The sequence below is a fragment of the Leptodactylus fuscus genome, chromosome 5 (assembly GCF_031893055.1).
Source record: "Leptodactylus fuscus isolate aLepFus1 chromosome 5, aLepFus1.hap2, whole genome shotgun sequence".
Lineage (NCBI taxonomy): Eukaryota > Metazoa > Chordata > Amphibia > Anura > Leptodactylidae > Leptodactylus > Leptodactylus fuscus.
The window spans coordinates 74,290,775-74,308,034 of NC_134269.1; the positions used below are offsets into that span (position 1 = coordinate 74,290,775).

General features: G+C 42.0%; 1 protein-coding gene across 1 annotated transcript in view; it reads right to left on the minus strand.

Annotated features, from left to right (window-relative positions):
* SLC24A5 (solute carrier family 24 member 5) overlaps positions 1–17,260 on the minus strand; it is an 86,202-nt gene that overhangs the window by 9,418 nt on the left and 59,524 nt on the right. Inside the window, exons 5-7 of the mRNA XM_075273334.1 lie at positions 7,349–7,528; positions 5,385–5,468; positions 2,405–2,508 (exon numbers count right to left, since the gene is read on the minus strand). Of these exons, the coding sequence (XP_075129435.1) occupies positions 2,405–2,508; positions 5,385–5,468; positions 7,349–7,528 (368 nt within the window). The remainder of the gene's footprint in view (positions 1–2,404; positions 2,509–5,384; positions 5,469–7,348; positions 7,529–17,260) is intronic.

The window sequence follows — 17,260 nt, forward strand, 5'->3', positions numbered from 1 at the left end:
GCCACTTCGTGCATATGCCACTGCCTAAATTACTTATCAAGAAAGCTATGTCTATAGGCCTTCCAAGCCAATAATATGGATTATCCAAAAAATCTAAAGTAACATCTCTAATACATATTTAATAAATGCATATTTAAATAAATTAAAATTTATTAAATATGCATTAGAAACTGGTGGTACCACCAATGTAAATCCCATACACAAGAGTCAATTTATATCTCCACGGCAAAAATAAATTTCTCCGGCAACTCTCCGATGATAAAATATAACTTTTAATCAGAAAACATCATAAAATGACAAAACATTTGATGTCGATCACAAAATAAAGAAAAAAAATGTATATATATAAACCCCCTAAAAAACGCAGATGCGTTGCGGAACCATCGTTCCTTCCTCAGTGAGCTGAACCTTTTTGTACCTTTTTTTTCTCAATTTATATCTGGTTAGGAATTGTTAGTCTTATTTATCTTATACACCTCCAATGGGACACATATCTCAGTAACCATTGTAGACATCTGATACCATCATGAACAAAGATAGCTTCAGAACATATGCATCATGTAAAAATGCTGCTGGGACAATGCCCACAAAAATGTAACCTGAGCTAGTGAACATGTAATAAATACAGTTCTTACCACTTCCATGTCGGGTGTGCACTCTGAGGATAGCAGGAGCATCAGTAGCCACTTGCCCTAAATGTCCTATAGCCTGTCCTCTACGCCCCAATCAGCTCCTACAGGGGCAATCCCAAGCTAACCCTAGAACACAGCTTCACAAGTCTCTATACGTAGTTCATCCTTCAGGCTAACAAAATTCTTCAGGGCACCAAATGGCTAACTATACTTCTATGCAGCTGGAGGGGCCCTGTAAGTTACTCTTTCAAAGTCACATGAAGTATCTAGAGACTGTTGTGTCCTGTTGGGTGTATATATGTGTATAAGATAAAACAAGACTAACATTTCCTAATCTGATATAAATTTACTCTTGTGCATGGGATTTACATTGGTAGTGGTACCACCAGTTTTTAATGCATATTCAATAAAGGTTAATTTGTAATATGGTTTATCCTTGCTGAATTGTTATGTCAATATCTATAAAGAGCAGATGTGCTGATATAACCCAATTTCAGGGTATGGTTGTAGGCACTAGACAGACTAGACTGAAGAGGAATACCAAGTTCTCATACATTGCTATGGGAGTTAGTGGTTGCTAAACCACCAAACATACCAAACATACCACCAAAAATACCAAACACCGATTTAACCATTTGGTATTTAAAAAAAAAAATAAAAATTATTCCACAACAGTTTTTCCCTGGTACTTAAAAAAAAGTTTTAGCAGGACTGCAGTGGATAACAAAATATTGTAATATGTGTATAAGAATTTAATAATCTACCAAATTAACCATTTCTAACCTAGCTAAAGGCTGAAAAAGTTTTTGATGCAGTTTCAGCTAAGGGTTCGTTCACATCTGCGTTCTCCTCTCCGTACTGCAGGTTTCCGTTTCCTGCACAAAACAGAGCAGGAGACGGAAACCTGCAGGAGTGAGAAAGCTGTCCGGCCGTGAGCGTTTTATGCTCTCCGCCGCAAAACCGGGTTTTATAATCCGGACACAGAGTCGGACATGCAGTACTCTGTGTCCGGATTAAAAAAAAACGGTTTCGCGGCGGAGAGCATAAAACGCTCACCGCCGCTCACGGCCGGACCCGGTCTGTGGTTTCCGTCTTCTGGCATGCAGAAGACGGAAACCACAGAACAGAAACCCTGAACGCAGGTGTGAACCTAGCGTAAGAGTAGATCCCGGAAAATGGAAAAATATAACTCCTTTCTTTATATTTCTCATTACTTTATGAATACATCCCTGGTTTAGGCTAAAAAAAAATTAACTAAATTAAAAACTAGATGTACCATTCCAGCTGAAATGATCTAAGGGCTTGTTCACATCTGCGTTGTGCACTCCGTAGTTCAGGTTTCCGCTTCCTGCCTAAAACAGAGGCAGGAGACGGAAACCTGCAGGAGGCTTTCTCACCCATTCATTTGAATGGGTGAGAGAGATGTCCGGCCGTGCGCGGCGGTGAGCGTTTTAGGCTCTCCACCGCGAAACCGGGTTTTATAATCCGGACACAGAGTCATGGCATGCAGAAGACGGAAAGCACAGAACGGACAGATGAACGCAGGTGTGAACCTAGCGTAAGTGAATCCCAGAACTGCAGATTTATTCTAAAACCAGACTTTGCTCATCCACACAATTGAATAACCGAGAGCAATTCGGATATCACTAAGTAATTAGATTTGTTATGTTTCTATTTGTCCTGATAGACAATTTTTATGTACTTTTCTATGCATTAAATATTCTATAAAATATCCAAGAAGCTGAAGTGTAAGGCTGTGGAGAGTATCATACCGCAGAGGAGAACAGGCAACAAGCAGAACATATCCCAAGGAGATTATATACAGCAGAGCCAACAACAGCGCTCACTCCAATATTCCCCTTGGTGACAAACACACCTGCCAAGGAAAAGAAAGAAAAAGAGATTACAAAGTAACTGACCATATGTATAGAAAGTACATATAGAATTTACAATTCTCATGGCTGCAGATCTGAAATCAGTATAGGTGACACTCAATTGTCTCAGATGTCTTAAAAGAGTTGCCCAATTTCTAAAATCAGTTTTCCTATTGTCCTATTAAGGCATTATGATTTTTGTAAATAGGGCAGACTGTTTAGTATACTCATGTCTTGGCTACAGTTGGCAGAAGAAAAAAAAAAAAAAAAGAAAAAAAGAGCTTCTTTGGGTGACTAATAGAGATGAGCGAACACCGTTCGATAGAATAGGTATTCAATCGAATATCAGGCCGTTCGAGGTATTCGTTCCCAATCGAATACCACGCGGCATACTCATTAAAAATTTGTATCCCCTCCCACCTTCCCTGGCGCGTTTTTTGCACCAATAACTGTGCAGGGGAGGTGGGACAGGAACTATGACAACGGAGGCATCGAAAAAAAAAAATTGAAAAAAACCATTGGCTGCCGAAAACATGTGACCTTCCATTCTTAAGAACGGCCAGCCGACATATTCATGTCATTTCGCGGTGAGAGATAGGGAGAGAAACATATCTGCTGAGGGCTAGATAGGCAATCCACAGCAGTTACTTCTTGCTATATACGTGAAAAACAGCTTTTCTTAGGGGTGTCCCCACCATAAAATAGCAGGAATACAGAGCAGTTAGTTCTTGCTATATATACACACACGTGCAAACCAGCTTTTCAGGCAGTGTGTAACCCCAAAACAGGGATACAGAGCAATTAGGTCCGGCTATGTACGCTCAATCCAGATATCCAGAGTGTGCATCCCCAAAACCTAGGTGGGAGACACAGAAATTCAGTCAGGCTATGTACGCTCAATCCAGATATCCAGGGTGTGTACCCCCAAAACCTAGGTGGGAGACACCGAAATTCAGTCAGGCTATGTATGCTCAATCCAGATATCCAGGGTGTGTACCCCCAAAACCTAGGAGGGAGACACTGAAATTCATTTAGGCTACATTGTTGGCCAAAAGTATTGGCACCCCTGCAATTCTGTCAGATAATACTTATTTTCTTCCAGAAAATGATTGCAATCACAAACTCTTTGGTATTATTATCTTCATTTAATTTGTCTTCAATGGAAAAACCACAAAAAGAATTGTCAAAAAGGCAATTGGATATAATTCCACACCAAACATAAAAACAGCACCTGTTACTTACCTGAGGCACCTAACAGGTGGTGGCAATAACTAAATCAGACTTGCAGCCAGTTGAAATGGATTAAAGGGATTATACCATTAAGAACTAATTTGCATACCAGTAAAAACCGGTATTTTTAAGGAACGGCGCGGCGGCGATCACATCTAAAGATAAGAGACGAATAGCCTTTCTAAAGGCTATTCCGACATCTTATCCACACACAAAAAAAAGAGGTTTTAATGGTAGAATCCCTTTAAAGTTGACTCAACCTCTGTCCTGTGTCCTTGTGTGTACCACATTGAGCATGGAGAAAAGAAAGAAGACCAAAGAACTGTCTGAGGACTTGAGAAGCAAAATTGTTAGGAAGCATTTTGAGGAAGCTACAAGTCCATCTCCAAAGACCTGAATGTTCCTGTGTCTACCGTGCACAGTGTCATCAAGAAGTTTAAAGCCCATGGCACTGTGGCTAACCTCCCTAGATGTGGATGGAAAAGAAAAATTGACGAGAGATTTCAACGCAAGATTGTGCAGATGGTGGATAAAGAACCTCGACTAACATCCAAACAAGTTCAAGCTGCCCTGCAGTCTGAGGGTACAACAGTGTCAACCCGTACTATCCGTTGGCGTCTGAATGAAAAGGGACTGTATGGTAGGATACCCAGGAAGACCCCACTTCTTACCCAGAGACATAAAAAAGCCAGGCTGGAGTTTGCCAAAACTTACCTGAGAAAGCCAAAAACGTTTTGGAAGAATGTTCTCTGGTCAGATGAGACAAAAGTAGAGCTTTTTGGGAAAAGGCATCAACATAGAGTTTACAGGGAAAAAAAGAGGCCTTCAAAGAAAAGAACACAGTCCCTACAGTCAAACATGGCGGAGGTTCCCTGATGTTTTGGGGTTGCTTTGCTGCCTCTGGCACTGGACTGCTTGACCGTGTGCATGGCATTATGAAGTCTGAAGACTACCAACAAATTTTGCAGCATAATGTAGGGCCCAGTGTGAGAAAGCTGGGTCTCCCTCAGAGGTCATGGGTCTTCCAGCAGGACAATGACCCAAAACACACTTCAAAAAGCAGTAGAAAATGGTTTAAGAGAAAGCACTGGAGACTTCTAAAGTGGCAGCAATGAGTCCAGACCTGAATCCCATAGAACACCTGTGGAGAGATCTCAAAATGGCAGTTTGGAGAAGGCCCCCTTCACATCTCAGGGACCTGGAGCAGTTTGCCAAAGAAGAATGGTCTAAAATTCCAGCAGAGCATTGTAAGAAACTCATTGATGGTTACCGTAAGCGGTTGTTCGCAGATATTTTGTCTAAAGGTTGTGCTACCAAGTATTAGGCTGAGGGTGCCAATACTTTTGTCCGGCCCATTTTTGGAGTTGTGTGTAAAATGATCAATGATTTGACTTTTTTTTTCATTCTCTTTTGTGTTTTTTCATTGCAAGCAAAATAAATGAAGATATTAATACCAAAGAGTTTGTGCTTGCAATCATTTTCTGGAAGAAAGAGTATTATCTGACAGAATTGCAGGGGTGCCAATACTTTTGGCCAACACTGTACTTCTGTATGGTTTACCAACATATTGCAGGAGGACTATCATCAAGTGACCAAATTGGAAAATCCCATTTAATTAAAAAGTTGGTAATGTATATACACCACGTACCTAAAAATGCTGTGACAAGTTCTGGTGCAGAAATCCCTACGGACATGAAGGTAGCTCCTGCGACATCCTGGGATAGGCCAAGACCTTGTAATTACACAGAAACAAGACAGAAAACAGTGAAATTCTGGTCACAAACCCATAGGAGATATACTATCTACTGTATCAATTATTTCTGGAGATGCCTCGAAGGAAAGCGTGCAGTCTAGCAAGAAGAAATATGTCACATTGGGGATTGATCCAGGGATTAATTCAGATTTCTATACATAGACTCAGGAGGATCAGCATAGAATGAAAAGATATTGATGACTTTGATATGTAATCCTGCGATATAGTTGTATTAAATTATATGGCTCAACTACATTGTATCATAGTTATAAAACAGGTTACTAGTGGAAAAGCGGAATCCCTCCTCAAAGATATGCACGGTTTAGTTAAAAAGTGCATTAAATAGTTTTTCCCATCTCCCTGTTTCAGCAGCTTTGCCTGCTGTCTCTTCTTCTTAATTCCTGTATTCCTTGTCAAACAGTCAGAGCCACCTCTCCACCGCAGCTGCTGAACAGGACACTATGAAGTATCACAATACTTATTATGGTTTCTAGATTTCTAATATAAATGTTGATCAAATAATATGCACATTCTTGTAGAGAACAGACTCCGGCTAAGTTCACATCTGCATTCAAGTTTCTGTTTGGGACCCACAAGAACTTAATCCGCATAAAAAAGCAGTAACCTTAGGAAACCTGCGAACCCCATAAACTATAATGTGGTCCATTTGGTTTCCGCCCGAAAAGGACGAAAAATGCGGAGAGAGGAACGGAACCCTCGAATGTTGAACAAGTGCTGGTGTGAACCCAGGGTCGGTGTTATCTGTGTGTTTACATAGATATAACAGCAAAGGTTTTATCAGCAAACTGCAATAAGCTGAAGGACAGAGCTGTACATAACAGTGAGTGACGTCACTTGTCCTGTCTTATCACACAGGTCCAGTTCTATGGAAACGCTGCGTAAACAATGGGAGGAATAATATGACATAGCAGGAAATCAAAGCAGCATTGCTAAAGCAATATATTTAGGAAAACTCTTCAATTTACATATGCTAACAGTATAGATAGGATCCATGACATGAAAATAGATCTTTAGGTGTAATCAGATTTTATTGAATTTTTATAACAGAACAAAATAAGCGCACAACACAGAATGTAAACAGTGATGGAAACAACGTAATAAATAATACAAATGGACGCACAGGTCAAAAATGGATAAGGAATGAGCAGAACAGAAGCAAGAGAAAGAGAAGAGAGAGAAGGGGGGCGGCAACAGAAGGAAACCAAGGAACACACAGACACCAAAGGGAAAAACAAGAGGGTGGGGGGGGGGGGGGGAGGGGTAGGTAAGCAGGGAGAGTCATGAAAACAGGTTTGAAAATCCAGATGACTCCCAAAACACCATAACACCATGGCAGCCAGAAGGTTTCAAACTTGGAGAAGGAATTAGGGGAATCCTCTGAAAATAGCTCTTTAGGCTAAGGCCCCATGTTGCAGAAACTCAGCTTATGTTGTTGCAGATTTTGCTGTGGTTATTTGAGCCAAAGCCAGGAATGGATTAAGCAGAAAGTAAACGTATAGGAGCTTCCTATATATTCCCCGTTCCTTTTTTTTAGCTACTTTTGACTTTGGTTCAAAAAACCGCAGCAAAACCTGTAACAAAAATTTCTGCAACGTGGGGCCTAAGCCTCAAAGTGTGCGTCTATATGTTACAAAGCCCAAGTTAGGACTTTCCATTGTATATCTTACATCTACTGGGTGCCTTTACCTCAATTTTTGCTTGTTTTTTGCTTGTTATGAAAAAGTTCAATAACCTAAGAATTGAAATCTATAAAACCACACTAAGTCCATTGTTCACTGCAGTTATGAAATGCTACAGTCCATCTAGATGCTTCCATGACTTAGTCACTTAGTACTTACCCTCACTGATGACTTCTAGGGAAGGGATGAAATACTCTTCACAGATAGTGGCCACAGCTAGGAACATGTACAGAACGACTAGGAAATGAATGAGGATTCCTCCATCTTTTCTTTCTTGTTCTGCGAACAGTCCTTTAGGAAACTCAGACGATGGTGAAAAGACACACAGGGTTGCATTCTCTGAAACAGACAAGCAGGACTTATTGAGGAACCCAGTGCAGTGGTTGTATGGCAGATAGATCACGTTATAAGTTTACCCTTAGGCAGAGCCAGTTCCAGGTTTTGGCAGGCCCTTGGTTGGCAGTCACATTGGGCCTCTTGTCAGCCATGGAAAGAGGCAGAGTCAATTAACCCTTTAAGTACGCAGGATAGTTAATGCTTGGCAACTTTTTTTCCATATTTTCCTTCCCTGCCTTCTAAAATTCATAACTTTTATTTTTCTATCAACATCAGTATGTGAGGGCTTATTCTTTGCGTGACAAGTTGTACTTTTATTTTGCACCCACGTAATTCTTAGCATTTTGTTTTTCCAGTGTTCACTCTACATTAAAAATAACATAGCAACGTTGGGCAGTGGCTTTTTACAATTAGGACAATAACATATTCCATATTGCTTTTATCATGTTTTACCGCTTATGCAAATAAAACGTCGATTTTTGGAACTGAATAATTTTCCTGAGCTCACCCTGTTCTCACTCCTAGAACGTTTTTACTGTTTTGTTGATAGAGATATGTAAGGGCTTTTTATTTGCAAGATGTCGTTTTTTTTGTTGTTTTTTTTATTGGGAGCTATTTTTCTATGACTTGTTATTTTTATGGGAAAGTGATGTGATAATACGTTAACATGTGCATTTTTTAAATTTATACAGCGTTGACTGTACGGGTCAAATATTACTATTACTATTTGACCCTTTACCCAACACATTCCATTACAATGTAGTTTGTTCAGTTTAATAATTTCATCCTTTTACATTGGACATTTGTTGTAAAGATTTTCATTACACGTACAGATATATACACTGATGGCTATATATCAAGACTAGGTGTCCCAGGGTAGGAAAAGTGCACAATGGATCCATGTATAAACGTTTGCAAATTAGATTAAAACTTTCAAAGGTCAGTTACAGAAGTACTATATATCACTTGGAGAAGACAGGGCTGACAAGGGGTTGTGGACAGAAGTTTTTTTTTTTAATCATGTAAAATATGCTTGCAGATTGTTAAAGTAATCAGTCTGCTAAAGTAAAAAGGGATTCCTTAAATCCTTGAACTAGAGTCCTTATCACAAAACCGAAGGCAACATGTGCATGACTGAGTGTGCATGCCAAGAAGGGACCGATTTCATAGTGGAGTACACTTGGATGACATCGGTGCGTCATCCCAGGGACTTCCTTCCTCCATTAACTTCAATTTCAGGGAACAGAATAGGACCTGCTCTTTAATCATAGGAATGGAACATCAGACCCCCCCCTTCCCCACACACACACACACACACACACACACACTGGAAAGGGCCTTGACCTGCACATTCAGTCATGTACATGAGGTCTAAAAGTTAGTAATTTAATCACCTATTGCAAATATAGACTACACTGTAAATTTTGGAAGTGGCAATTATGACACAGAAAGAAGTCTTTTTTTAACTGGTACCAAAGGAAAAAAAATAGAATTGCCAAGTCCAAATTGTTCCAAACTGTAGGGTTGGATATTAATGGATAACAACATCTGTTTCACTTACATGAAGAGTCTTAGTTTTGTGGTTGAATATAGATGATAGTAAATGATTTGTAATGTTATAGTAGGCTGAAAACAATAAAATAGAATAAGCATCTGTATGAATTTTTGTACTCAAAGTCATTTTACGCTGCCAGTTCTGATATATAACCCTCTGTGAGAACATTTCTTAACCAAATACTGTCTTCTGAGGAAGAATTAATAAATCTGCTTTGCTTGTTAGAAGGAAAAAGTCTCCAAGAAATTGTAGAGCCTGCAAGGCCGAATATTATAAGATGCTGTTGTGTTTTTTAACCAATAATGATAGACTAGTCTAGAAGGATTGGATCATTCACCGGTAAGCCAAGTCCTAAAACAATCATGGCCAGCACAGAAGGTATGACATAGCACTTATGGTCTGGGGACGGCAAAGGTTTAAAGCTGATCTATTAGGGGTTGGGGTGGCTGTTGGCAAAAGAAACCTATATCCTGGACAATCCCTTTAATGATGTGGAGAGAGAGAGAAGAGAGAGGAGAGAGATCCCAACAGGCATCAATTCTCTCCAAGATCAAACAGGAATTCTGTCATCATTATTAGTTGGCCATTAAAAAGGTACCAAATACTGAAGATGATCAAGTTGTTGTTTTTTTTATATTTCCTACCCACTGGCTAACACGGTACGAGAATAAACATTTTCCTTATGCAGTCTGATGTTGTAATAGTGAAAAGTAACACACTTTGATATATGTATAGTCTATGCAATATAAAAACCTTAGGTTCACGTTTTGCAACATAAAGAATAGCTCTGGCAAGTTTTAAGGGGAATGCATTGTACTGAAGATGAATAAATAATTGCTTCAAAGTAATAAATATGAAATATTCATAAATTCTCATAGACATATTTCTTCTTAGTAATTTAGAGCAGAGGAAGTATTTCTTTGTGCCCAAATACTGGGGGTCCATATTCCTAAAATCTGGTCCCCTACAAACAATGCTTTCTGCAAATTTCCATAAAAGATCAAACGGTTTATATACCCAGCCTATAATCTGCAGAACCTTTCCTAACAAGTATAGACAATACATCACAAGGCAGTCCTCTGCTCTTTTATATCTGGGAGTAATGGCATTATAATAGTGGAATTTGTAATATAATCAAGTGTAACAGGAGCTCAATGTACAATTTCCAGTGCGGTTATTCTTCTTTACAGTTTAAGTATTAGCTAGTAGATAAATGATCATAAAATGCAATTGTGCATTAATAAGACCTCAATAAAACGCTGCACTAATTCCTATGACATGTGTGCAGATAATCTGCTGTTATCTGAATGTTACTGCTGATAAATAGAAGAATACCAATATGGAGTCATTGATGTGGAGTACAGAATGTACCAGAATATTACACCGACAATTTAACATGCAAAATATTGCAACAGGACCAGGTAGCACCACTTGGCACAATCTGAGGGGCGCCATTTTTTTTTGTTTGTTTATTCCAACAGGTAGCCCCTGATGTTATACTCACTAATCCCTGATCCTCTCCAGTCTGGCCTGCACTTCTTCCTCCAGAGGGTGCTGCGGCATTCTTCAGTGTCCACACCCTAGAGTCCGAAGTGGAGTCCAGATATGAGAGGAGAGAGGAACGGCGAGTAAAAGAACGACTGATATCTGTTGGAATAATCAAATAGGTAGCAGCCAAACTTGTGTAACAGCAGGGTAGACGAATAAAAATGTCTGACGTCATGTGCCCCAGGGTCACCACTGGGCACTGGCCCCTAAGCAAGTGATGTGGGGTCCACGTAACTGTGCAGAGGCCTAACCACCGGCCTTAGCGGTGACTCCTGCTGCATGCAATGTCAGACAGAGACCTGAAGAGGTCAAAGTATTTTTCCCCTCCCCTAAGCCTTGACTTGACTCTAGGGTTTGAGAAGACCCCAAAATATAATGGTGATGCATTTTTGGCACACATTGGCACGTTTAAGCTTCTATCCCACTCGCTGTTTTTTTTTTCTTTTTTCGTTGACAATGGGTGAAGCAGGGCAGGGGTACTCCTGTTTACCAAGAAATAGCATGAATTACATTGTAAATCTACACCAGTCAGGAACTAGTGTAGATTTCTAATGAGAGTTACTAAGAGTCTTGAGCCCTCTGGGCAGTCGTGCACCTGTCATGGAAGCCATTAGGACTGGCATAAGAATCACTATTCTTAATAAATCCCACCCAGAGATTTTCCTCTCTGTTTATTGTGCTAGAATAGGAGCCTGGAGCATTGTACTCAACTATCTTTGCCAGTTCCATAGACATTGAATAAAGCAGCAGAGAGCTTGTGTGACCACCACTTGATTCCAATGACTCGTTGTAATTATTGGTGGGGACCAGTGGTCATACGCCCATCGGTTATACATATGTTAACTATGCTGATACCAGGTAATAAACGGTTGTTGTTGGATAATCTCTTTAAGAAAAATTCTGCATGCAACAGGCAGTCTGTTTTCCAAAAGCAAATCTATGATCACCAAACCTCTCCTGCCATGACTTCACTCATCATGTAGTTACTTTGCCAAATAGATTGTCCCGTCTAACACTGTAGTGATGGAGGAGAGGTTGGTAGATTGTGACACTTTAATGGAGAATGTACATGCTGCAGATTTTCCTCATGGATTTCTATGTGAAAACTTCACAGTGTAATTCAGTATTCAGGAATGGCCATATGTGTATATGTTAAAAACTAGAGATGAGTGAACAGTAAAATATTCAATATGTGTTATTCGTTTCGAATAGCCGCTCAATATTCGACTATTCGATCAAATATCGAACCCCATTATAGTCTATGAGGAAAAATGCTTTGTTTCAGGGGAACCCACCATTCGACTCAGGAGGGTCACCAAGTCCACTATGACACCTCAGCAAATGATGACAACACCTCTGGAATGCAACGGGGATAGCAAGGGAAGCATGCCTGGGGGCATCTAACAAACCTAAGTCACAGTTTTACCCCACCATCACAGCCTATCAACTACACACTTTCCACACTCAAATAAAACCTCCATCAAAGTGGGAAAATACCTGGAAACCTTCTTTCTTCCCCAAACGGATGGACAGAAACCCAAATTTAAGCTCAAGAAACATTAACAAGCACCCCTTTAAATCACGTTGACCATGACCACCACAGATAGAATAGGCAATGGGAAATCCAAAAGCCCCCACCCTTAACTGTCATTGTTTATGTGTTCGGGGGATATTGTCACTCCTTAGGGAGAGACCACCATATAGGTGTGTGGAGACTTGTTAAGCCTTCAGCACTCCACTTTGCAAGGAACTATGGGAAGAATATGCAAATCTGCCTTCCATGATGTAATTAGAAAGACAGTTGCTGCCTCATTGTCCAATAGAGGGCGCTCACTGGAATGTGCAAGCCTGTCTTAAGACAGGATTCCAGTGAAATAACCCAATAATGGCTGCTCCCTTTAGCCTCATGCCCGACCTTCCAAGAGGCCTTTGTTTAGCAATGATGCTGGGATTAATACCAGGTATAGTCTCTCAATCGAGGACAGCTGTTTCGATCTGGTTGGATCTCTTCAGCCCGATGTAGAGAGGACTATAACCTGGTAGAGGTGAGAGGCTTAGGCAGGGTTCGGGGGATATTGTCACTCCTTAGGGAGAGACCACCATATAGGTGTGTGGAGACTTGTTAAGCCTTGCAACAATGAGGCAGCAACTGTCTTCCTAATTACATCATGGAAGGCAGATTTGCATATTCTTCCCATAGTTCCTTGCAAAGTGGAGTGCTAAAGGCTTAACAAGTCTCCACACACCTATATGGTGGTCTCTCCCTAAGGAGTGACAATATTCACCGAACCCTGTCTAAGCCTCTCACCTCTACCAAGTTATAGTCCTCTCTACATCGGGCTGAAGAGATCCAACCAGATCGAAAGAGCTGTCCTCGATTGAGAGACTATACCTTGTATTAATCCCAGCATCATTGCTAAACAAAGGCCTCTTGGAAGGTCGGGCATGAGGCTAAAGGGAGCAGCCATTATTGGGTTATTTCACTGGAATCCTGTCTTAAGACAGGCTTGCACATTCCAGTGAGCGCCCTCTATTGGTTTGCAACAATGAGGCAGCAACTGTCTTTCTAATTACATCATGGAAGGCAGATTTGCATATTCTTCCCATTGTTTATGTGTGTGTGATTTGGTGAGATCTTCAAAAATTCACTTTTCTGGCCCTTAACGTGAGCCCTTCCAAATTAAGTTAGAGACTCTTAAGCTGAGCTACCAGCAGAGATTGAGGCCCTTTAGGTGACTTCAGCCTCTTACCAGCAGAGTTTTTTGCCCATTGGGTGAGTTGAGCCTTGCACCTGCAGAGTTTTTTGCCCATTGGGTGAGTTGAGCCTTGTACCATCAGAGTGTTAGCCCCTTTAAAATTGTTAGCCCCTAAAACAGTGGTTCCAGAACCATCACTCTCATTATGTTGGATTGATGCGGTGGATTGGACTGAGGACCCAGACATTGACCTTGATTTTGATTGGGAAATTGATAACATTTTGGCATCAAGTCCTGGGGGTAACTATTATTTAGAGGACTACAAAGGTGGAGAATTGGCTGCAACCACTACTAGTGGTAATGGTCCTTTAATATCAGACTCTACATTACCTCTATAGGGTTCTGATCAGATGTTAATACCGTGTTTCCCCAAAAATAAGACAGTGTCTTATATTAAATTGTCACTCTAAATATAGGACCTGTCTTATTTTCGGGGGGGGGGGACGTCTTATTACAACCGGCAGTCATGCCGGCACTTCCTTAGTGGAGCGTCAGTATGACTGCCGGTTGTAGGTAGTGTAGTGTAGGGGAGGGGGGAAGGTATCATACTTACCTTTCCCTTCTTCCTAGCAGCGCTGGTGCTGCTGTTCGTCCCGGAAGTGGTGGGTGTGGCTTAGCGAGGCTTGAGGGGGGCTTAGCGGAGGTTTCGTGGGCGGGGCTTAACGAGCTCCACTTCACTGACACAGCAGCCGTGCTCTGTGCTCTGTGTGTACAGGAAAGCTGGCTGCTGTCTCTTCTGTATGGCAGCTGCTGTCTGTGCCTCTGGGATGAGCTGGGAGAGCTCATCCTACAATAGCAGAGGCAGCAGCCAGCTTTGCTGTGCACACAGAGCACGGCTGCTGTGTCAGTGAAGTGGAGCTCGCTAAGCCCCGCCCCCTGAAACCCCGCACACCACTGCCAGGCATGCCTTATTTTGGGGGGATGCCTTATATTAGGCAATTTAACAGAAACCCCCCGCATGCCTTACTTTCAGGGGGTGTCCTACTTTCGGGGAAACACGGTAGTCCAAACAACACGCTCCAGTACTTTAGATGTAGATCAGAAACCACTTTCCCTTCCGACACCAGATTTAACCAAGCTTCGCCATCATTATCCTGCTGAGATGGAGCCACTAAAGGAAACCTTGCCTTCAAAGGCATGTTATGGAGCTGCGACTGAGCCAAATCTAAACACAGAATCCTTTGGGACGGAACAAAATTCACCAGCAGTGTTTTTTGGCCCTTAGGGTGAGTTGAGCCTTGCACCAGCACGTGTCTCCTAACATCAGGCGGGCCCTAAGTTCTGCGCTAAGTTGCACAAAGTTCCACTGGACCACTGACACGTGGACAAGTGCATGCGGCCAGGGACGCTGCAACTCAATCGCGGCACACTGGCTGAATGTAGTTGAGGCTGGGACTGGGTCGCAAACTGTGGCGGTCTGCCTTGTCTCCCCACCCAATATTCCTGGCAGGAGTGCTGAAACACCACCCTCCTCCTCCTCCTCCGCCGTTAAATTGACCCCAGCTATGAGCTGGAAATGCTGCAACACTGGCGTGGGGAGACGTCAGCAGGCCGTGCTGAAGCTCATCAGCTTGGGGGACAGCACACTGCCCTGGTCAGGGATACCATCCTGGATGAGATGGCAATGTTTTTTGCCCCGCTACACCTGGGCTCAAGTGCAGGTTGGCATATGTGATAATGTCCGGAACCTGGTAGCAGATCTGGAGCTTGCCAGACTCAAACACGGCCCACGTTTTCAACTTGTTGGGGCAAAGGTTCTTTGAAACCTACACCATTGTGCCTGATATACTGGTCAAATTGCGGCCATTTTCATAAGTGAGAAGTAGCCTCTGCTAGGCTGAAAACATTCAGAGCACACTCCTGTCATCTTCGCACCATTGGCTGGCGGAGGAAGACGAGGGGGATGAAGTGGCATTTCATGTCACTGTCCCACACGAGGCTTGAGGGTGAAGTTCAGTGCATCCCATTGCTTCAGCACGGATGGTGTGAAGGGGAGTGGAAAATGGAGGAAATGGAGAGTGATCCTTACAGTTGGGGGCAGCAAAGTCATGCCAAATAACACACTGGCACACATGGCTGACTTCATGTTGGGTTGCTTTTCAAGAGACAAAAGGCATAGTTCACATCATGGAGAGCAAACAATACTGGATTGAACAAAAAATTGGATTGAGCTGATATAGCGTGACTGAATTGCTGTGTCTCCCACTTAGCTTTGGGGGGTACAGCATTATAAACAGGTTTGACCATACATGGCCTGACTGAATGAACGGCTGTTTCCCACTTAGCTTTGGGGGTAGACCCTTAAAAATTGGATTCAGCGTACATAACCTGAATGAATTTCTGTGTCTCCCAGGTAGGTTTTGGGGTTACACACCGTGAAAACTGGATTGAGCATACATAGCCGGACTGAATTTCGGTGTCTCCCACCTAGGTTTTGGGGGTACACACCCTGGAGATCTGGATTGAGCGTACATAGCCGGACCTAATTGCTCTGTATCCCTGTTTTTGGGTTACACACTGCCTGAAAAGCTGGTTTGCACATGTATATATAGCAAGAACTAACTGCTCTGTATTCCTCCTATTTTGTGGTGGGGACACCCCTAAGAAAAGCTGGTTTTCACGTATACAGCAAGTAGTAACTGCTGTGGATTCCTGCTATTTTGTGGAGGGACACATTTAATAAAAGCTGGTTTGCACATATATAGCAAGAAGTAACTGCTGTGGATTCCTGCTATTTTATGTGGGGACACCACCAAAAAAAGGCGGTTTTCATGTATATAGCAATAAGTAATTGTTCTGTATCCCTGTTTTCCACCGTCCGTGGAAAGCTGGACTCAAGTCCCTGCAGTGTATAGCTCTGAGAAGAGCTGTTGTTGTTCTTCGGTTTTTCCCTGCGTATCTGAAGTTAATGCCTATCTAGCCCTCAGCAGATATGTTTCTCTCCCTATCTCTGACCGCAAATCTGGCGAATATGGCGGCCGTTCTTATAAATGGGAGGTCATATGTTTTCGGCAGCCAATGGGTTTTTCAATGTCTCTGTTGTCGTAGTTCCTGTACCACCTCCCCTGCACAGTTATTGGTGCAAAAAATGCGCCAGGGAAGATGGGAGGGGATACAAATTTTTACTTCGTTTGCTGCGTGGTATTGGATTGGGAACGAATACCCCGAACAGCCTGAGAGACATTTTTCTCGATAATATGGGAACAGCACTGTGAAAATGACCTTGTGTGCAGAAGGCAATGCATGCACGGGATCAGTTTAGGTTTCCTATCATGGGTGATCCTGCTGGAGCACGTGAATGTCCTGTTTCTATTTCTGAACGACAGATGGCGTTTGTAGGCGGGTTAAAGTACCTGATCCTCAGTTGGGGATCATGGCAGTTAATGGGTTAACATTAAAAATTAAATTAAAATTTTCTCCAAATTGATATTGATATTTTTGACCCACTGCCATCTGAAAATATCCAGCATGACTGATCTGTTTTTGACAAACTTGAGTTTACTGTTGGTTTTGAGCAAACAATGGCAGCATTGACAGACAACAGTAATCTAATATGTTAGCTTAACTCATTAGTGATAGGCGTATAGACTTTCAGTCAGTAATGGGCCTTATTCCAATACAATTGTGCTGGAATAGCGTAGGGTCTCCTGCAGTGTCTGAAGCAGGTGCTCAGCTGTGTGATCTCAGCCGGGCACCTGTTCTTAACCCCCAGGTTGTTGAACGGACAATCCTGAGTGTTTAATCATTTGAATGCACAGTCAATAGCATCCATGGTATTTAAAAGGTATTGGAGCGAGGGAGCTTCCTGAAATGTTTAATGAATAAGAAGATAAAACAGAACACACATATTGGGGCAGATTTATTAAGACTTGTATA